This window comes from Olea europaea, chromosome 13 (genome assembly GCF_002742605.1).
Source record: "Olea europaea var. sylvestris chromosome 13, O_europaea_v1, whole genome shotgun sequence".
Classification (NCBI taxonomy): domain Eukaryota; kingdom Viridiplantae; phylum Streptophyta; class Magnoliopsida; order Lamiales; family Oleaceae; genus Olea; species Olea europaea.
Window position 1 is genome coordinate 4,604,557 of NC_036249.1, and position 22,611 is coordinate 4,627,167.

Sequence of the window (22,611 nt, forward strand, 5' to 3'; positions counted from 1 at the left end):
ATATGTGAAGGCAAGTTGACTAACCTATGTAATAGCAACATTATTGTGACTTCTCATAGAAGCGATTTGCTGTTCTAAAAAATTGTGCCAAATTGATATAAATTGATTAATCTTTTTATGAGGGTAAAGTAGACAATTCGATATAGAAATTGGACATTTTTACAATGATTATCAAAATATGACATTTTTCAACTCACACCTCTAAAAATTGGATATTCTTAAAAATGCCTCTTTCTACATTTGTTATGTCATAAAAGCAATGTTGGGTATCAACACTCACAAATAAATGGGTCCCACTTGTATTAAAAAAACAGTTATGCTATCTGCACAGGGTCTGTTGCACAGACCCTGTATAAGTACGCACACATGGGGTGGACACCACATGTGGGGTCCACCATCCATGTGAGGTGCGCTATATAGATATAGATTCTGTGCAGGAGGTATTTTTCTTAAAATAATAATAATAATAATAAAATAAAATCAAATCAAATCCCCAGCCATGGAACTCGTGTTTGTGAGTCATCCGTGTACGTGTATCATCACTCACGTCATAAACCAATGAAAAATTGTTTTTCGGTAAGAATTCTGTGCACTTGTCGCAAAACTGTTTACTCAAATCAGCATTATTCCTTCTACTTTTCTGGAATTTTCTCCCTTTACTGCAGTTTAGAGGTTAGCTTCTCGTCTTCCCCAATATAAAACCCCTCATCGATAACCCCCTCTTCAGCGCGACTGAACCAAATTCCAATTGTTGATTTCTCGGCAAATCTTGACAAGAATCTTGATTTCTCTCTTATCCGTCTTATTGTGCTTTCGATCAATCAGGTAAAAAACCTCACATGTATCTATTTGATATATCATGCTGCATGAAATTTTATACGGAAAAATAATCCCTTTTTTATTATTTTTTATTTTTTCATTTTTATTTTTGGGTTGTTCATGGTTTAAGATGTCTTTAGGCTGGGATCTTAATTCTTCTTTTACTGAAAATTTACTATCATATCTAAGTTTTTTTAAGTTTCGGAAAGAAAGTTCAATATTTTGGCGCCTCTACATTCCTCCGTGCTGTAGTAACTGTAAAACTGGTCACTGTAACTGAAGCCATCATCTCTGTGGATTTTGAATACGCAGACTTGCAGTCATCGGTAAAGTATTCGAGACACCATCCCATATTATGATCCGATAGCTTTTGGACTCGAATGTGACAAATGGGTAGCCACGAGGCATTGAGTGTTGAACCATTTAAACGGTACTTTATTTAACGGCTCTTTGGTTGAAGCTTTCTTTTGATTTTGATCTTGGCGCTTTTATTTCCAAGTTATCTTGTATATTTAGTTGTTAATTGGAATCTTATTTTTTTTTTCTAAAAAAATATACAAAAAGATTGGTCAAACTTGCGGCAAGGGCATTTTATGATGATATAACTACAAAAGGTGATAAACAGCCTAAGACGGGAAGAAGTGACAATAGAGGAATTGCGGTGGTTGTTCTTGATGCTCTAACCAGGTAATGGTTCTTTTTTCTATGAACTTCTCTGGCAGTACTGTTATATTATCAAGTAAAAATTTGATGTAATATGTATTTCTCATATAATTTAGTTTTCCACAATTTGCTCGACTTGTGAAGGAAATAATGTTAACATTTGAATGCTCTTTTTTTTGTCTATTCTAAGTTGTGTTGCATAGTGAATGTATGTTGTATGTATAACATTAATAATTTAAGCCCCTGCTTGGTTCAGCTAAAAAATGAATTAAAATCTAAGTTAAAGTCAATAATTAATTTTAAAATATTTTATGGGATCCATAACTTTTCAATCACACATTCCGTCAATTTTTATTAATATTTACTAAACTATGATTCTTACCTAAACCAAACAAGGGCTAAGCTTATTTCGAATAAACTTGACAGGGGCACACTATGCGTATGTAGACATGTTATTTATTTGAAGTTTCTCTATATGCTGAGAGATTGATGGATAGTTTGTTTATTTCCCTGGTAGCTATAGTCAAATTACTTCATTCTAGTTATCTGTTTTATTTTTCTTTTTCATGCATGGGTGCTATGTGTGGAAATGTGTTATTTATCTATTATAACCTAGAAAGCTCTAAATTTATGTTCCATTTTAGACGTCAGTGGGTAAGGGAGGAAGATTTGGCTAAGGACTTGAAGCTACACTCAAAACAACTTCGTCGGACTTTGAGATTCTTCGAAGAAGAAAAACTGGTCACTAGGGATCACAGGAAGGAGGTTTGTTTTGAGGGTTCAGTGATATGGCACAAATCCCTTTTCCCATTTTTACATATTCCACTGGATGTTAGTTTTGGCTTTTGTTTATCCTTAACTATCTTCTATTATCTGCTAATCCTATTTATAAACTTTTGATGATTTCCTAAGTTGTTTTGCTTTGCATTTGCATTTGCATTTGCATTTGCATCTGCATCTAGAAATTGTATTTTGTAACAACCATCTGTTTTTTGGGTTTTTAACATGTTATGTTGTTTGGTAGACTTGATTTCTTGTTTTAAACTTAAGGCCTGCATAACAGTTTTCATGGAGGGTCCAAACATGATTTGTATTTCAAAACGACCTAAGAGTTAAAAAACCCTAGAGGTCACCCAATGTCGAGCAAAAATTCATTCTAGTCTGTCGACTTTTTTGGTTCCAATCTCAGTAATAAAGTTTCAATTTTGTTTCAATTGGTCACTGCTGAAAATGTTGCCACAAAATTTGGTGTCCTTTCCTCTTTGGTAAATGGACTTCTTACATAGACTATAGACCTTAATAAGGGCTAGGTGTCCAATTGTACTATAATCACTTGTTTTCACTGTAGAAGTTGCACTTATGTATCACGCCATATTGCATTATAATTGCATTTTTTTTATTTTAAATTAAAACTGCTAGTTTCCATTGCTTTTCAACCAATGTTGCCAAGTAACAAAATACACAAGAAACTGTATCTGCCATGTAGAAGGATGATAAATCTCGTGACAGAATCTTTATTGTGGCCAGATTGAAACCTAAGTGCTGAGTTTGGAGCAAAAAGTTTAGAGTGACTAAAAAGATTTTTGCTCAAAGTTGTGTGACCTCCATTTTTTCCCAACCTTGGCTGTCCAGTCCGAATATGTTACTATTTGAGCCGTGCAAATGTGAAATATCGCACTCCAAAATCGAACTTGGATCTGCTTTTTTGCAAACCTGAACTGTCATCTCTTATTTATTTTATATGTTACTCCATATTTTTGGTATGCTTTCAGCTTTATACATGTGCTAGCTGCACTTGTTACCCTTGAACAATAACAGCAAAAGAGAAAAAAAAAAAAAAAAAGGTTCCACTTGCTAATAAAATGTGCTATTAAATGTATGAAGTATATCTAATTTTTATTTATTCTCATGAACATTTGCTTTTAAGCCCTTGTTTGAGCCCCATTTTGAAGAGAGAATCCATTTTTGAATAGTGAGTTTTTGGAGAATGTGTGGTTGAAAATGAGTTTTGAAAAAATGAATTTTTGAAGAAATGGGGCTCAAACAAGGGCTAAATATTTTCTTAGGTATAAATAGAAGTGAATTCACATTGTCTTCAAACTTATATCTAAGAACAACCCAAAACTGATTCTTGAAAGGCCAGTTGTCTCTAGTTGGTAGTTCCTTCTGTTAAAAAATTGCTAAGTTTTCACTTCGTTTTCTTGAAGCTCGTCAATTTTATTTACAAATTTCATGATTTAGTTACCATCATATTTAGTTTACACACACACACACATATTGCATTGAGATGTCTTCCTCTGTAGTTAGCTTTGCCATTTGTTGTTTGTTATGTTTTTCTAATATTGCCTCATTGGTACTGTCGCAGACCGCAAAAGGTGCAAAAATATACAGTGCTGCTGTAGCTGCCACGGGGGATGGTCAACCAGGTGGAAGAGAAGGAGATGAAAAACTTAAGATGCATACTCATTCATATTGTTGTCTAGATTATGCACAGGTTTGTACCCCCACCCCGGGTTGTTAAAAGAAACTTTATTTTAGATCCACAATGTCTACTGTATGCACTACTTTAATACAAAAGAAAAATACCACAGGTTCAAATGAATGAGGTTGAGCAAACCAAACTTCTATCCAACTTCAAGTTCCAGTTGATGCCTTGAACCCATGAATGATAGGTCACTGTTGAGAAGATGAAACACTGCCATTGGATAATGTTTTAATAATTGAAATCAGTGAATTCAGCACTTTAGAAATTGATGAGTTGCTGAAATTTACTTTATGGAGAAGCTAAGCTAGGACATGAGAGTTTCTACGGTACACAGTTATTCCTGAATCTTGACAAATTCTCACGACTCAGCTATTAGGAGCCTTTGTCGAAGCACCAGTGTAGCTCCTCAAGTCAGCTTTATGATTTTATTTTGAATTATAAGAGAAAAAATTCAAAACACCAGAGTGGGAGATAGGAGAGTAGAAAGAAAGGTGAAAGACAAGACCAGATAAATGAATGGCCCAGGAGATGGCAGACTGAACAGAATTGTAGCCAGTTGGCTATTAGATAATGCCATAATGGTTGCTAAGATTCAAAATACTCTTTTGGGGGTAATATTTGATCAATGTGCATTTTCCGTCACTTGTGATTTCGCTTCAACTTGGATAGCTACTTGGTGCAACTTCAGGGTGGTATAAATAAGGAAAATCTAATAATGTTAAAGCATCCATATCAAATCATTTTGCATTGTGTAGTAGAGTAGTTGCCTCGGTTCATATACTAGTTTGGAAGCTTAATTCATTTTTGAGCTCGATGATTTGAAATCCCTAATTTATGTTGCATTGGAAAATTCAGTTGAGTACATTTTCTGGTGAAGTTTTTCCTATGTTAGTTCGCTTAGCATGGCTTATTGTTTACATTTCCTGAAATTGGTTGAGTATCATCTTAATGTCCTCTGGTTTTGAACACTTTACATAGCGAGTTTCTTATTTTGTTATCGTTATCTACGACTCTTTAACACTTTACATACTGTTGATATTTACTTGAAAGTTGTTAGATGAATGTATATTCTCCATCGCTCCATGAATGAAATATGAAATTAAAGAAACTGTTTACAGATATATGATGTGGTAAGGTACAGACTGCACCGCATGAAGAAAATGCTAAAGGATGAACTCGAAAGCAAGAACACTGTTCAGGAGTACATATGTCCCAATTGTAGTAAAAGGTATCTGTTTTTGTTATTGGCACGTCTTCTCTTTGAGTCCCCTTTTTTTCTTTTTCTTTTTTTATCATATCAGAATTTATTGGGAACGAAAGTCCAGATACACTGCCCTGGATGCGCTTCGGTTGATTTCCCCACACGACGAATACTTTCACTGTGAGAGTTGTGATGGCATACTTGTGGCTGAAGCTGACAAACTAGCTGCCCAAGAACTGGGAGATGGAGACGACAGTGCTAGGAAACGGCGCCAGGAAAAGTTGAAAGATATGCTACAAAATATGGAGGTTTGTCCTCTTTCTAGTTCATATTAGTTCCCGGATATATTATACGTGTGAACCATCTTTACTGATACTGAAAGGGAGATTTGCACTACCTTATTGTTTATTGTTTAGATCAAAATTATGAGTGTGTTTAGTTTTCTCAAAACTTTTCCCCTTTTCTTCAATGTTGTGGGCTATGATGTTTATTTAAAAAACACTAGTATAAGAAAGAGCATTAAGTGGCAATCTGAGAAGCGAGTGTGCAGCAAGTTTCTAGATCTTCTAGGTGTGTATTTTGGGTAGAAATATACACATGCAAGTACACTGTGTCCCATCATGATGCAGGCGCATAACACAAACATTGGGGAATAAGCCTTGTAGTTTTCCTGAAAGGACTCATAAGCTAATCTTTTCAATGATTGAAAGTCATGCAAATCTCGTCGCACCTTGGGCCTTCTTTTATGAAATGCCCAAAAAATGAGGATGGAAAAAGTTTGTTCGAGAGACAAATGCAAACTAGAAGAGCATTTGATTGAAATGGCCTAGTTTTTAGATGAAAGAACTCAAAGATAACTGTGAAGAATTTGGAATTGAACAAGATGAGAAAAATGGGTGTAACACGATTATATATCTATATCATTAAGAGTCCACACAGAAATTTTGGAAAAGGGGCAATCTCTTTTTGGATACATTAGAAATTTCTACTAACCACAAACTAAGGGAATGACAACCTAGGCGGCGGAGACATCTTGTGTGGACCCAAAGAAGTTCTGATCCACAAGAATAATGCAATGTAAATTTGTTACGGAATGTTTATAAGAGGGAGATGAAGACCAAAATTAACATGACTAGCGGTATACAATTTGCATTGTCTATGTACCTTGTGAAGATTACTTATGCTAACTAGTATGTTCGGACTTGAGTACGAGTACGTATCTAAGTGTTGAATTTTTTATTTTAGAAAATTTAGGATACGGGAATATGATTAAAAAAAGTCCAAATTTGAGACACTGACACGTAGATATGTCTTTCGAACTTCAATTTTTTCCCTAGAAATTCACGTGTAAAACATTAAATAATAATTAAGTGAATTTTAACTAGAAAAAGGTTGAATGAGGAAAATAAAAATTTAATCGAAGTACGATGACCTCTAATGAAAATTTAAAAGTTTCGCCTCTTCTTCTTTTACTTTAAAGACTCACATGTCTTCTATAATCAAACCAAGCTTCTTAATTATTTAAAAGACCTCGAATAGGGTTTCTCTTCATTTAGTGTCGTCCTCTTCCCTCCCTAGCACCTACGGTGCTAAATCAAGCTTTCCTCTTCCGCTTATTCTTTCCCTTTTCTACCTCCCAGCGTCTCGTCTTCCGCACAGCTGCCTCCTTGCCCACCTCCCTGAAGCTTTGCATCAACCTGCTCCGTGTCTGGTTGAAAATTACTGTGTCCGCCCCATTTTTCCTATCAATACCTGTATTATGTCATCTCAACACGGGTATTACGGCTGAAAACAAGAGTCCGAGCATCACAGATGCCAACATTGTTGAATAATGTATCAGAGAAGGTAAATAATTGCAACATGACCCTATAAGCAATACTTTAGTTAATAATATTCTTTTCTAACACTGCCAGAGTGCCCATTCTCTGGCATTTTGAGCAGAATTATATTCATATATGTTTATGTAGTACGGTATCTAGCAAAATATTATTCTGCATTTTGCAAAATATTAAAATTCACCTTTGGTACAATAGATTCTGAGAGACTGTTCTTTTATTTGCTAACCCATTTGAGTGTGAGCAAGTATTTAGTATTTTGAAATTTCTTAAAAACTCTTGTTGGATTTTATGCGCAATAATAAAGAAATGAAATCGAGAAATCAACTTAAATATTTACGTGGTTCGACGGTATGCCTATGTCCATGAGAACAAAGCAAAGATAATTTTATTCAGTATGAAAAATAGGGTTACAACATTATTATTTATGCTAACCCTAGCTCAAGTCCATACAAGACTTTAAGGCTTGTAAAAGAAAATAGAAAGCAAGAACACTGTTCAATAAACCTATGCTCCACTCTATATATGCCACATGCACAACACCTCTCGTGGTTGCACAATACATATTTGTATTTCATTTATAGCTTTATACTCGTAGTGTTCTCATAGTTTGTGCTCAGTAAAGCTCAGTTCATTGTGAGGTCATGTTTCCGAATTTTCAGTGCCTTTATTCAAATATCGGTTTCATTCAAGTTTGTATTAGTATATACTCCATACATGCTTTCGAATTAGTTTCTCAAATGGAAAGCCAAATGAAGACCAATTTGGAGTAAATTTTATGCATCCAGCTTGGACATGTCAAAGAAGTCTAACTAGTGCCCTGTTGTGAAGATGGAATGTAGGTCAGCACTTGAATGTCCTTTTGATGATAGTGTGAGGATAGGTCAGCCTGTGAGAGGATGAATAAATGGGAACCATGGAATGCCTAGGCTATTTTATAATGGGAGGAATTCTCAGATTTCATGCTCTAGTTCTTCAATAGCATGTGATAATGGCCTAGTGTAGCCAAATGGATTCTGGAGATGCCTTCTTCCTTACTAGGGCTACTCTGAACTAGTCAAAATGCTGTTGTCTTAACTATCTGAGACACAACCGGCTTCATGCGATAATTCGTTCACTAAGGTTGTACAATTTTTCTATTGATTTTTGAATACCATTTCAATCTCTTTCTTTATTTTTTTCAAATGCGTCTTGTGGATTTTGTGCTTTCCATGCCTTTCCTTTGAATCAAGTTTTTTAATGGAGTACAGGAACAATTGAAACCATTGATAGATCAACTTGGAAGAGTGAAGGACTTGACTGTTCCTGAATTTGGAAGCCTTCAAGCTTGGGAACTTCAGAATGCTGCTGGTCGAGCAGCAAATGGAGATCATGGGAATGATCCTTCTAAATCTTCGCAAGGTCTTGGATTTGGTGGAACGCCTATGCCCTATGTTGGAGAGACAAAGGTGACTAGCTCCTCAGCCTTTTCCCCTTTTACTTACAAAAATACCAATTTCTTATATTATACTTGTTTTTATTTTCCCTTACTCGGGCATAGCAGGGGAGAGTTGGAAATGGAGCATGAGTTACATATGTTGATGTCCATGTCATTCCCACTAATCGTAGCCTATGTTTTGCTTCATTTTCTTTTGCTAAACTTTTACTTTCAAGAAATGAGTGGTAAATAAGTGTAGGACTTGTGGTCCTTCGAAATGTGTGGTTAAATTCCATATTTGATTTGGAAAAATAAAATGAAACCCAAACGAAAGAATACTATCTAATTAAAGAAAGTGTGATAGAAATACATGACATAACTTCCGTATAGCCGAGAGGCATGGAGATATAACCTATATTTCCCAAACTGCGATAGGTTTATAAATGAAAATAACTCTGAGATAATAAAAAGCTCTGGAATGTAAGTTAGCTTAAGCATGACAAAGACATTTTAAGGCATTATAGGTTTACAGTCTAAATATACAACTCAAAACATGATTCTCAAACTATAACAGTTAGCTTCCAATTATAGCCTTGACAGGTATATTTTCATGTATCCAGTGCTTCAAACCTTAGGAGTTCTTGGTCATCGACAATGGGACTATGGAATTTCTTCTGTGCTTGTAATGCGAAATGCAAAGCTAAAGGTTCTGTATTTGAAGACAATGCACTTGGTCTAAAATGAATATGAACTTGACTATCATAGAATGCATCTCATGGCATCATAAAAATTCTTGTCCTTTTATGGAAGAGAATATAAGCATCAATATGGTTAAAATTTGTCTGGAAATCATTTTCTCGTTCCTCTTCACCTATTGCTATGCTTATGGAATGCCACTATTATAATGGCCAAACATCATTACATTAGATGTTGTACCCAAGATGCCTTAGGTGATCTTGCTTCCTCATCTGTGGAAATCATATCTCATACAGCTCATATTTTGTTGTTCACTAAGGACAAGGGAGCAAATCATGCTTGTATAATGCCATGAATTAGCAATGCACAAGTGCAATTACATATGAATGTAATTTAATAAATAATATAGTTGGTGTTCTATTGAAAGTATAGGACACCAGATATTTGCCTAATAATCGTATTGGCTATTGTCAATTTTTGGGTGAGTAATGGGGTTTGCACCTCTTTAATGTATAATTTTGATGTTCTTGAAAAGTAGATTTTTCACCGGTCCATCATCAAAATGTACTTACCTGCATGAATATTTCAAAGCATGCTTGCTATTTTAATTATGATTTTCTGCAAAAGTCTAAGAGAAATACGTTCCTGATTTGTTTGGATTCTGTAAGTCCGATTGTGTCATGTCTGAGGTTGAGGAGAGTGTTATTGGTGCTATTATTGGGTTGTGACGTTGATCCGCTGACGTTGAAAGCAATTACTTGAAGCATGAAAATTGTGTTTCTTCATATTAAAAATAAAAATAATTAGCTGAAAGGCATAATACTTGTGCCTGAGGTTTGGATGGAATTATCGTCACCATCGTATATGTTTCACCTTTTCTAAACAAAGGATGGTAAAAATAGCCATGTCGATCTCATGATCCTAAGGGTTGGCTTTGTTTTCCTTTGAAATAAGAATGACATGGATTTGTAGTACATTTTCTGATTATTCTTTATGTTGGCAGTTTCATATTATAGGACTACTAATTATTGAAACATTTTCTCTTATATGTGATTGTAAGAAACTATTATTGACATGAAAGAAATTTCTGCCATCTGTGGATATGAACACCCGAATCTTGTTTTGGCAGGTTGAAGTTGCACTCTCAGGCATTGATGGAAAAGGAGAAAACATTAAATCGGAGAATGGAAATGCACCTTCGAAAGTTTTGCCTCCTTGGATGATAAGGCAAGGAATGGAACTTTCAGATGAGCAGCGTGGAGAGACCAAGCAAGAGGCAAAGATGGCTGGTAGTTCAATAGCTTTAGAATCATCCGATGACAAAAATACTACAGATGAAAAAGATGATGTGAAGAATATACAGGTTTGTTTGGATTTACAAATTTTTTTATTTTATTTTCCTATCAGTTTTTAGTGGATATATAAAGGTTCCATGTGTGCCGCAGTCAATTCCTGCTCTTCTTTGTATTTTGTAACCTTGTATTCTCTATTTCGGTAAATAAAAAATTATGTAAAGTTTTTATTATGATTATAAAGTTTTCGAAATCTTATTTTAGATTTTATTTATGTTATAGGATGAATATGTTAAAGCTTATTATGCTGCTTTACTTGAACGGCAACGTGAACAAGAAGCACATGACGACAGCCAACAGCAAATGTCTAATGCGAGCACCTCTAATGGAGTTGCCATGCCTACTGAGCGCCAAGTTGGCATGAAGTCGAAGCTTGCTGATGAGTATGAGGGAGATGATGTTGAATGGGATGAGGAACCTCCTGCAGGTACTGTCAACAGGCATTTTATTTTGAAACAGTACGTTAAGAATATTCGATTTTGCCTCATAGGTTCCTATTTTGACTTATTTTACCCTTCTTCTGGACTTTGGAGTTGTTAGTAACGTCAATGCTTTGACACAAGTACGACTAACGCTACATACAAGCCTTTAAAATTTAGAATTTTAAACATCTCTGTAACTGTCTAGCTGGTGTAGATATATCTTGTGTCAAAACGCTTCTTGATGGATGTCATCATGTTGATTGTGGAAATTAAATAAAACAGTCCTACGTGTGCATGAAGTTTGACTGGCTGGAAGTCTTAATACTCATTTCAGTGAAAAAGAAATTATAAAATTCCGTTATAATAATGTGTGCTAAGAAAGATAACGTGTTATTTGGCCATCCACTTGCTTTTTATTGTTTCTTCTTCGTGCTTTGTCGTCTCTTGAAAGATAACATAACAGATGGTCTTGTAGATCCTCTATTTTACTTATTGTGGGGCGTGGGGGATAGGGGGTGGAGATACTTGGCTTCCAGTGAAATTTCTTCCCCCTAGACTTGTATAGGATACTACTACAGATATTGAGGCATTATTTTAATTTTGGTTCGACTGTTTAACAGTGCTTACGTATACAACTTCTATTTCAGGTAACACAGCCAAGAATTTCAAAGTTCATGACTTAAATGTTGAAGCAGAAGCTTCAGATGAGGAAGAGGATGACATTGACTGGGAGGAAGGTTGAAGGAACCATTCAACTGTAAAAGTTAATCAACGTTAGGTTCACTGCCTCTCTATTTATGATAGTCACTTGATGCACTTAATCAATAGAATATTGACTCAAAAAGCTTTCTATTTTGCTCTTGCTAATTTAAGGTAAGAATGATCAATAACTAGATCAGAGAAGTACCAAAGAAATAGAAGCGATCAAATCTCCAAGCCCATATTACGAGCTTCATAACCATTTTTCTCGAAAAAACATCTTAAAGGAGTCAATGTGACATTGTCAGGGCTCATTGCTCAGATCTTCAATTTGTGGGTGGACAATGTTTCTGTCAAACTAGCAAGTTTTATAAAATTGGTCGATGATAATTCGTCACCCGAAAGCATAGCACACTTTCTAGGACAAAAATGCTAAAAAGTTCATGACTACAACATTTCATCTTTGATTTAGCCTTGGGAAGAAAATTTTGGAATCGAGCCGATATATTTCGAATAATTTGCATCTTTGGACAAAATATCTTAATTAATGATATGGCGGGTTCATCTGGGAAGGTATTTCTTTTGCCATTTTGTGAAGGAGTTCAACCACTTTTGATGCCTTGTTATAATTGCAAAATCCTTGCATAAGTGTGCTGATCAAATTGGGTGCACAACCTTCATTTTTCATCTTCAAAAACAAATTATTTGCCTTCTGCATATGGCCATGTTCCGAAAAGCCATGATTCGTGATGTTATACGTAACGTCGGATGCCAAGACCTTATGAGAAAACTTCCCAAATAGCTCACTAGTTAAATCGAGTTCTCCTGCTTTACACAATCCATGGAGAACACAATTGTAGGTGTCAATGTCAAGATTAAGACCAGATCTTTCCAGTGTGTAAATAAGCCCCGTTGCATCCGCAAGGCGATAATTTCTTAAAAGTCCACCCAATAATACACTATAAGTAACAGAATTCGGAGTGAGTGAATGAATTTTCATCTTCACAAAAAGTTCCCGTGAATCATCAACTTTACCTACTTGAAATAGAACAATCAACAAAGTGTTGAACGTAATAACATCTGGCTTGTATTTTGTGTACCATTTCTTTGAAAAGCCTCATGGCCCCTTCCAATTTCTTACAATTGCGATACTCGTCAATTAACACTGTGTAGCTTACAATGTCTTGCTTCTAGCCTTTGGCCTCCATTAAATCAAATAACTTCCTTGCATCATCAATCCTATTTTTCTGAGCGGATCATTCTACTCGTACAGCAAGAGAGTGCCCCACGAATAAAATATTTATGGTGGATGAGGAGGCTGTCATGTTTGGTGTACACACCCCTCTAAATCAGCAAGTTTCACAGCCCATTAGCTTCTTTAGTCTTCCCCTCCTTACAAAGAGCATCTATTAAGATATTAAACAATATTACATGAGGACAAATACCGTGATCTACCATGTCAATGAAGAACCACTTTGTCTCATCCCACCCAACACCCTCACACAAATCATGATTTAAAGCACTATATGTAATCCAATCTGGCATAATTCCCCTGCCCTTAATCTCCAGGAATAATTGTTTACCCTGCGCCAACAATCCCTCTTTGCAGAGGCCATGAATGAGTGTACTGTAAATAATTAAATTAGGTTTAAATCTTAAACCAAATATTCCATTACTGTCCCCCATTTCTTTTAGCAACCGAAGTGCAATCTCTGTATTTCCAGTCTTACATAACCCGTTAGTCAAAATACCCCAAGATGTAACATTTGGTTGAAACTCCATTTGAATAATTTTATTGAATGACACAACTGCATTACCAGTCTTATCTTCCATACACAGTCCTTTAATCAGTGTATTAAATATCAGGACTATATCCCGTCTTTATAATCCCACCCATAACGGCAAAACCAAGAGCAACCTTTTTCAAGCTACAGTAACAATCGAGCAAGATGTTCAGCGTACAAGTATCAAGCAATAAGTCAACTCTAACTATCCACTGGTACATAAAAATGACATCTTGATAATTCTTGGTTTTGGCAACACAGCCTAGCAATTTGTTAAATGACGAGACGGGTGGCCAGGGTTTCATTATGAGCATAATATAAAAGGAGGTTAATGCATCATTGGTGTGGATTTGTGAGGATAATTTACTGTCTGTTTTGAATTTTTGATGAGGGGTTGGAGTTTCAAATTGATTTGGGGATTTCGATTTTAGTTGGTGTGTAAAAATTGATGAACGATGACCTCTTTCGGGTGTTCTGGAAGCCATTTCCGAGCAGCACACAAATTTTGATGCACGCACAAATCCAGAAGGCGATACCTGAAAGGTGCTGTGCAATGTCCCCATCAGGGCTGGGCATGATCCGATTCGATTTGATTCGATTCTAATTTTTTTGAATATTTAGTAGTTGAAATCGTTGGGTTTAAATTTAATTATGGAATCGTTCGGAATCGGTTATATTCGGTTTTTGGGTTCCGTTCTATAATTAATTTATTTAATATTTACAAAACCATATTAATTCAACTAGTGATATGTTCAACCTTAACCCTCATAAATAACGTAGTCAATCTTATGTATCTTTTTTTGCTGAATTCTTCATAGATTTAATTGTTAAAATCACAGGGAAGATGAGAGATAGTGAGCTCATAATAATTAAGAGAGACGTTGTTGAACTTCAATTCGATTTCTTCAAAACGGCAGAAATAATAATACGGTAAAATAATAGATTTGGGTAAAGTTTAGGTCAATTTGATTAAGTTAGGTTTATACTGAAAATTAGAAATAAGAAAATCATACTTTTGGGTTTGAGCTAAATTAGCTAGTTAGCAAATTTGTTTTAAAAAAATAAAATGGCTTATTTAAAATAAATTAATTAAAAAATTAGGGAGATTTTCATTCAATTCTTCAGTTCTTTATCTAGAAAACGAGAATTGAACCGAACCTATCGATTCTTGATTTAGATATCCGTTAGAGTATTTAACTTAAAAAGAACTATTCAATTCGGATGCGGTTCGATCAATTATGTTTGATTCGATTCAGATCTTTAATGAGTAGCACATAAATAAAATATATAAGATGATTAATTACCATAACAAATAATGTTACACTTACCGTAACATTTCAGCCACAAATTAGTACAACATATTTGGCTTGGAGCGTTTAGTTCCAAAATATGAAAAAGAAAAGAGAAGAAAACAAAAAAAAGAACTCATTATTTCCAATAACAAATAAGGTAAATGTCTGACATTCCATCTCATTTTTTACATCCAAATGTGTCAATAAGGTACAACAACATAATCTAAATAAAACACTTGAAATAACATTGCAACTAGTCATCTTTTACCCTTTGCTAGCTTGAAACATCAGTATCTTTTCTTTCCACACAACCTATTAACGATGCTTCAAATATTGACCACGTGTCGAGTTTATTTCTATACTATGACTGTACAGAAGATTAAATTTCACTTGATCATCGTGTATTTTTATCTAAATCCCCTAATAAAGTTATGTATATCTTTTCATAATTTTAATAGTTCTTGATTCATCAATAGGTGAGATCAATTTGATTGATTAAATATCTCGATAAGCTTGAAATTCGAGAAGAAGCGAGTAGAAAGCAAGGACTAGTGTCAGGAACCATTGTTTTGAAAAATGGATAGAGTGACTATGTGGTAAAATTACAAATTGTAAGTTTACGGGACGCATTTAAGTAATAAGGTGGATGATGAGTCCGAGTAATTGATCCCTCAAGGATTTATTTTTTAATTATACTGTAGTTGATTTGATTTTAATGATTGAACATACACAATTTGATTTTAAGTAAGAAATGGAAAAAATGATTATAAAGTTCAATTAAAATAACAATGATGAAAGTGATAGATTTGGATTGTCGGAATTCATGATTTCACTTAACCGTCGTTTCATTAAATTTTCAATAAGTCAAAATGCAAATTACAATGTTATACTCGATTTTTCTATTTTTAAATAATTATATCTCTCGAACGAAATTAGCCATAATTGATCGGTTTAACCTACTATATTTTTATGTCGATTAAAACCAAACAACTGCATTAAATCTTTTTTAAAATAGTTCAATGAATCACCTAGACTTAGAAATATATCTCTCAATAGTTAAACAAGTCACTCAACACAATTATCTATTGGCCTTATCAATGATAGGAATTAATACACAAGAACAATAGCAATTTTAACATTAAAGAACTAACATTGAAATTAATAAAATTTGATCAAGCTATATGATAAATCCCCTCATCAAAAACTCAGTTCATGTCAAAGCAAATGCACAAAACTCATTACAAAATAAAGAAAATAAAAATGCCAAATTTACTCTAAAATTATTTATGCATACTTATTTTGCCCCTCTGCATTTCAATTTGTGAAGGTTGCCATAATTAACCATTTTTTTACCATTAAGTAAACATCACGGGTCCAATTAGACCAATAAGCAGCATGGATCCCCTTGCCACAGTAGCATATGTTTTCATATGCAAAATATTTTATTGTGTAAATGTATGGTTGAAAATGAGTATATAGAAAAATAAGATTAAAAATAATGGTTATCAAACAGTGGCTAAATATAAAGCTAAATAGTAAAGAGACATCAGTCTACGAGTTTCTATTTATGCCTTTATATTGAACTGATGCATGTAGTTTTATCTATTCACCTATGTATGTCTAGAAAGTGGCTAGCATGACCGAATCAAGTACATCTAATCAGTCTTGTCATATACTTGATAGTGCATTATGGCTGTACTAGAAATAAAAAATGTGCATAATTTATAGTAAACTCGTGCTATTGATTCATATTATATTCAATTTGATTTTGTAGCATGTTTCGGCAATTTTGAATATGGTATAAATATGACTCGAACTGAGAAAGTAAAATTGCCTAATGAGATGTAGGTTTTAATTCTCTCGAATGTGATATTTGAAGTCAATATGGCGGATATCCTGAGAGAGTAGTTGATAGGCACAATCATTATGCATCAAGGTTTGGTGACATAGATGTTTTCATCTCACATTCCATTCCGTTCATTAGGAATAAATGTCTTAGTATCTTTTAATAAAATGTGACAACGTATGACACAGGAATAAAAGTTGTAATTGCAATTTTTAAACAGTTCTTTGAATACCTAGTAATACTCAGTGGTCGACAATGTTGATATCTATGTAACCCATAAAGGGAAATTGATTTAGAGAACTCTCTCAAAAGAGAAGAGGTTATCATCATATAATTTGAAAAATAAAAAAGTTACCTCCAACTTTATGGTTAGAAGGAAAGTGTTGCCCTTCTCCAAAAAAGTACTGATTTTGGAAAATAATGGTTAAGAATTAGATCTATTAGGTCATTAACCTATTGATTTCATTGATCAAAGTAAATTTATGTAGTGTAAAGTTACTATAAAATGATAACAATAGACAAAAAGCATTGCAAGGATTATTAGGTATTAACATCGAAGGGAGAAACGCAAGCCAATTCTATATCACCAACAGCTGAACCTCGACACAATATTTGAAATATCAAGATCTTGGGTTCAATGAGAAAGTACATTATAAAAGTGATTGCAAGCACTATGTATTTGTCCCCAAGGTGAAGTGTTTGGTTCACGTAATACAAAAATACAGGTTAAGCTACTATACTTTTAATCGACTTATATAGATATATTTATGGAATACTTTAATTATGCGAGTGTTCTTGATGGGTTGACCAATGTTCAAATTAGGGATGGTTCCGTCTCTAGGATTACTTGGTTTATTAACCCGTTGGTATTAAATACATAAGGATTCGAAATCAGTGCACGAGTTATTTTCATCTAACCACACGGTCGTAAATTCAAAACTTGTCTACCATGCCACATGGTTAATATTTGTGACATTTTCACTAGGTGGAGGTTGAAGTCCAAAAGACACCTTCATTGATGCACGAGTTTTGTGAAGCTATTATGAGGCATTTTTTCATGACGCCATTTTTTGAAATGGTAGAGGGTGTTATAGAATTTTTTAAAAATGTCGTTTATACATTTTATTATGTATCAAGGAGTATCTTGAGTCATGGTTCATCTTTAGAATGGATATATATAAGGAGCGGATGGAAGAGAGCGGAGATTGCAAGTGACCGGAGGGCACAATTAGCAGCATGCAACCGCAACATGTTTGGCGTTGGCTTGCTACTACCTGATCAAGACCTATGGCTCCTTCAGCTATGAAAAGGTAACTTTGCACTTGCTCGGGTCCCTTTTCTAGGTTCCTTTTCATCCCAATTCAGTTTATTTAATTAAAACACACTGGGTTGTGATTCAAATGAGGATATTTAACCTTTTGGAAGGATTGTAACAACTATCTATATATAAATTGATGGTTCATTTGGAAAAGGAGTGATACAATAGATTTTATTTTTTCTACTCCATTTGTCTTCTTGTATCATTAAAAGTCCTGTCATGTAATTTATTTTCTTAAACCTTGTCCGTATTTTGTTAATTCGGGTTTATGAGCCTCTCAAATGATGACTTCTCTTATTGATGTTTGGAGTTGTTTTCATCAATGCACGATGCAAAGAACAAAATTAGATTTCGTTGTATTTTGAAGGCATTATGCTTTCCCGTGTGCACCACCAGTAGTTTGGGGGCAAATATTATATTATGGAGAGCATCAGCGTTACTTGAAGTTTACTTCCGGTTTTACTAGCCATTTGATCCTCATTTTTTAAAAAAATACATTTTCCTCTATCTTCTTTTCAACCACACATTTTTCAATAAAATAATATTACATGCAAATTAAAAACTTTTCCTTATTTTTAACCACACATTTTCTATCAATTTATTATTCCAAAAGGCATTTGATAAGTGTATTTTATACACTTATTTCATTCATTAAAACTAGAGCAATTTTTGTTATTTAGGATGAATTGATGCTTAACTTCATACATGTTTCATTTGTTAGGTGTAACTCGAGGCAAAACAATGAAATTGGACAGAAGAGCGGGAATTTTGCTAACTTGGGCCTAATTAAAAGTTCGGGGACTAAATCGCAAAGTATCAAAAGTTGATTTGGACATGATGTTAATGATTGAAGAAGAGCGAGAGGCAATTAAATGGTATTAGAAGATGAATGATCGAGACGATGTCAAATATGGACCAAAAGGAACGAAGAATAAAGTATAGGGACCAAAGTGCAACACATGGAAAAAGTTCATAACGGCGCGCGAGCGGGGGCCAAAACTCTCACGCGTGCAAGGTGTTGAATTTCATAAGCAGAACGTAGAGTCAATAGGAGTTGCACGTACAAGAAAATATACCGCGCGAGAGTGCGGGAATTTTCTGAAAAAAATCGGGCAGATTATTTTTTTGACACAAACTCTTATGGAAATAAAATCTATAATACTACTTAACCTAGAAAGACGAAGAGAACGGTGCTTGTTTCTTCTAGAGGGCAAAAAGAGGCTTGCAAGAAGAAAGTCTCAAGATGCAAAGATCAACAAAAGCAATTGCAAGAAGATTGACGACGATTGGGGGAAGAATTCTCGCAACAAAACTAGTTTTTCTTATTCCTTGCTTCTTCTTGATGTTCTTTATTGTTTATTTTATCATGCCAATCAATTCTATTATGAACTAGACTTTAATCCTAGGGATTTGATGTAGCCTACTTAGACATGTTTTAATTTCGATATAATTATTTCAATTAATCTTTTCGATTATTTATTTATGTTGTTCTTGCGCAATGCTTTCAATTAACTGGCCACTAATTGACTGATTTGATGCTTTAAATTTCAACGCTCAAGAGAGGTAAATTTAGGCATGATCTAAGAATAACATAACGTAGATTTCGTAGATTTCGAGAGAAAGTGCGAATCTTTGAGGCTAATTCCACTTAAAGAACTATGTTCTTTGATAATTTCTATATGTTAGTTCGGAATAGAGATATTGGAATTAAAATATAGAAATAGATTCTATTTGGTGCTCGAGAGAGGGAAATGGAATCAATTTAGAATTCTTGCCTATAAATTTTGGAAAGATTGATAGAAATTGTTATAACGGTTGTAACATTGTCGATAGTATGGTGAAATCACTCCCTGGGCATTCATAATTTGATAAGAAACTTTACAAATTGCTCTTGTTTACTTTGCATCATTCATCCCATTCATTTTAATTTAACAATAAAATATCTTTTCAAAAATTGATTGTCTAAATAAAGTAAAAGTTAAAATAATAATAGTACTCGGTAGAATTGAAATATCAATCCCCGTGTGTTCGACACTTTTATTCTAATACTATATTACAAATCTTGGCACCGTACACTTGCGGTATAAAATCACGTTGCATAAATCGCGTGGCAAGTTTTTGGAGCCATTGCCGGAGATTGATTCTTTTGACTTCGATTGATATTATTACCAATTGGCTCTCATTTTAATTTGGATTTCTATCTTAACTTTAATTTTCATTATTTATTTATTTATTTCATTTGTCTTGTGTTTACTTCTAATAGCTTCTTTGTTCTTATTTTCAACTGTTTATGCGAAGGGCGAGAAATCTTGACTTACTACCTGTTGATCTTGAACGAGAACGTACATTCCACCTTTTAAGGGATATTTAAAGACACAATCGTGAAGCAATGGCAGAACAAGATCTACTAATAGCAAATCAGAACAATCAGAATGGTCAACTACAGGCTATAAGGGACTACATCAGACTAGTTGTCAACGAAAATTACTCCGATATTGCACGCCCAGCTATTGCTTCTAACAAATTTGAACTAAAGCCAGGACTTGTACACATGGTGCAGCAGAATCAGTTTGGGGGAGCTCCAACAAAAGACCCAAATGCTCATCTGGGATCCTTTCTGGAGATCTGTGATACAGTGAAAATGAATCGCGTTACTGAAAATGCAATCCAACTCCGTCTATTTTCCTTTTGCCTAAGAGACAAAGCCAAAGCATGTTTCCAATCATTACCGTATGGATCCATCACAACTTTTGAGGGGTTAGCACAGAAGTTTTTTACAAAATTCTTTCCACCTTCGAAGGCAGCGCAATTGCGGGGTGAAATTGGGCAATTTTGACAGTCAGACTTCGAACCATTCTATGAGGCATTTGAGAGATATAAAGATCTATTCAGAAGATGTCCTCAGCATGGTTACCCAGATTGGTTGCAGATACAAACCTTCTACAATGGTTTGAATGGTCAGACACAGATAGTGGTAGATTTTACAGCAGGGGGTGCATTATTATCCAAGACTCCAGATGAGGTTTATGCATTATTGGACGAGATAGCTACTAATAGCTATCAATGGCCGAGTGAGCGTTTAAGTGTAGAGAAAGTTGCTGGTCTTTACGAGGTGGATCCCATTACCGCCCTCACAGCTCAAATGTCATCTCTTACTAATCATATAGCTACATTGACTTCACGTGGATCACAAAAGAAGTCAAAATCTGTTCTGGCTACATCCACTACATACCAAAAAGCTGAAAAGGAGAATGAACAACTTCAGTATGTGAATGATCGGAACTTCAATCAAAAGGGAAAAATAATCAGGCGTTTGAACGAAAGCTATAACTAGAAGATATTCTAGGAACCTTCATTTTGGAGACCAGATCGAGGTTCAACAAAGATGAGGTAAGACTTGACAACATTGAGACTCATATAAGCAACTTGAGGGCCACAGTGAAGAATTTGGAGGTACAGATTGGTTAGATAGCAACTGTGATACAGTCCCAACATAAAGGAAAGTTTTCAAGTGATACAGAGGTCAACCCAAGGGAACACTACAATGCCATCATCTTAAGGAATGGTAAAGTAGTTGAAGAATGCAAGCTTGGAGAGGTTGTGGTGCCTAAATCGGATCTCATACTTGCAGGAGAAAAGCAGACTGTAGAGCAGAAAACTAAGGCAGAGACAAAAAAGAAGATGTATAAGCCTTACTCAATTTCATTTCCGGACAACCCACTTATCTTGAAGCCACCACTACCATTCCCGCAGAGGTATTTGAAGAAAGAATTTGATGAGAAATTCGCAAAGCTTCTAGAGGTCTTCAAGAAAATTCACATCAACATTCTCTTTGTAGAAGCCTTGGCCCAAATGCCTAACTATGCCAAGTTCTTAAAGGAAGTGATATCAAAGAAGAGAAAGTTGGGGGAGTTCGAGAGTGTTAAGCTGACAGAGGAATGTAGTACCATACTTCAGAAGAAACTCCCTCATAAATTGAAAGATCCAGGCAGTTTCAACATCCCGTGCAATATTGGTGGTATCACGTTTGATATGGCACTGTGTGACCTTGGAGCTAGCATAAACTTGATGCCCCTATCAGTGTTCAAAAAGCTGGGTTTTGGAGAAGTGAAACCCACAACCCTTACCTTGCAATTGAGGGACAGATCGATCACATATCCCAAGGGCATTATTGAAGATGTGTTGGTGAAGGTTGATAAGTTCATCTTTCCGGTGGACTTTGTGGTATTGGACATGGAGGAAGATGAAAAAGTATTGTTGATTCTTGGTCAACCTTTCCTGACTATTGGAAGAGCACTGATTGATGTACAAGAAGGGAAGCTGACACTACGGGTTAATTAAAAGCACGTAACTTTCAACATCCATCAAGAAAAGAAAGCCTCAGAAAAAGGAAAAGTTGACACTTGCAAAATGATCCAATCAGCTGAAGTAATTGTAGGGAACGGAAGAAAAGGAAAATTATTTTTTGATCCGTTAGTGCAATACATGACAATCAATTACTTAGTAAGAGATGCATCTATTGATGGTAATGACTCAGGAACCAAGATGGTGGTAGATTTCATCTTAACCCAAGAAGCTGATCCACCTGACAAAAAAGAGAGTTATGTGGATAGACCTTTGAAACCTCCAAATATTACCAAACCAAAAGTGGTCTTGAAGGCCATACCGGAGTCAAAACCGCATAATGTTGTTCGCCATTTTAGAATGAAGGAGAATACAAAGCCGAGTGTAAAGTTCGAAGACAAGAGAAATGTGTCACCTAAGGATCCACCGTAGGCATTG

General features: G+C 34.9%; 2 protein-coding genes and 1 pseudogene across 2 annotated transcripts; 2 read left to right on the forward strand and 1 right to left on the reverse strand.

The window, feature by feature from the left end:
• The first annotated feature begins 527 nt into the window (after positions 1-527).
• LOC111407350 (general transcription factor IIE subunit 1) lies at positions 528-11,831 on the forward strand. Its single transcript, XM_023036773.1, has 11 exons — positions 528-825; positions 1,132-1,249; positions 1,384-1,506; positions 2,127-2,247; positions 3,848-3,976; positions 5,086-5,195; positions 5,293-5,476; positions 8,254-8,451; positions 10,246-10,479; positions 10,691-10,895; positions 11,538-11,831. The coding sequence occupies exons 2-11, from the start codon at positions 1,209-1,211 to the stop codon at positions 11,630-11,632; spliced, it is 1,440 nt and encodes a 479-aa protein (XP_022892541.1). The 5' UTR covers positions 528-825; positions 1,132-1,208; the 3' UTR covers positions 11,633-11,831.
• A 302-nt stretch (positions 11,832-12,133) lies between these two features.
• LOC111408339 lies at positions 12,134-13,936 on the reverse strand (annotated as a pseudogene).
• Positions 13,937-20,218: 6,282 nt separating this feature from the next.
• On the forward strand, positions 20,219-22,170 carry LOC111408340. Its single transcript, XM_023038109.1, has 4 exons — positions 20,219-20,645; positions 20,748-21,093; positions 21,198-21,292; positions 21,350-22,170. Exons 1-4 carry the CDS (start codon positions 20,219-20,221, stop codon positions 22,168-22,170), a joined length of 1,689 nt encoding a protein of 562 aa, XP_022893877.1.
• The last annotated feature ends 441 nt before the right edge of the window (positions 22,171-22,611 follow it).

Bases quoted from the DNA above. Each gene is read 5' to 3' on its own strand.
- LOC111407350 (XM_023036773.1), top strand. From the start codon at position 1,209: ATGGGTAGCCACGAGGCATTGAGTGTTGAACCATTTAAACG. The intron at 5,477-8,253 runs GTTTGTCCTCTT...AATGGAGTACAG, and splicing joins ATATGCTACAAAATATGGAG to GAACAATTGAAACCATTGAT. The intron at 8,452-10,245 runs GTGACTAGCTCC...TTGTTTTGGCAG, and splicing joins CCTATGTTGGAGAGACAAAG to GTTGAAGTTGCACTCTCAGG.
- LOC111408340 (XM_023038109.1), top strand. From the start codon at position 20,219: ATGGCAGAACAAGATCTACTAATAGCAAATCAGAACAATCAGAATGGT. The intron at 21,094-21,197 runs GTATGTGAATGA...TTTGGAGACCAG, and splicing joins AAGGAGAATGAACAACTTCA to ATCGAGGTTCAACAAAGATG. The intron at 21,293-21,349 runs GTTAGATAGCAA...CAAGTGATACAG, and splicing joins GAATTTGGAGGTACAGATTG to AGGTCAACCCAAGGGAACAC.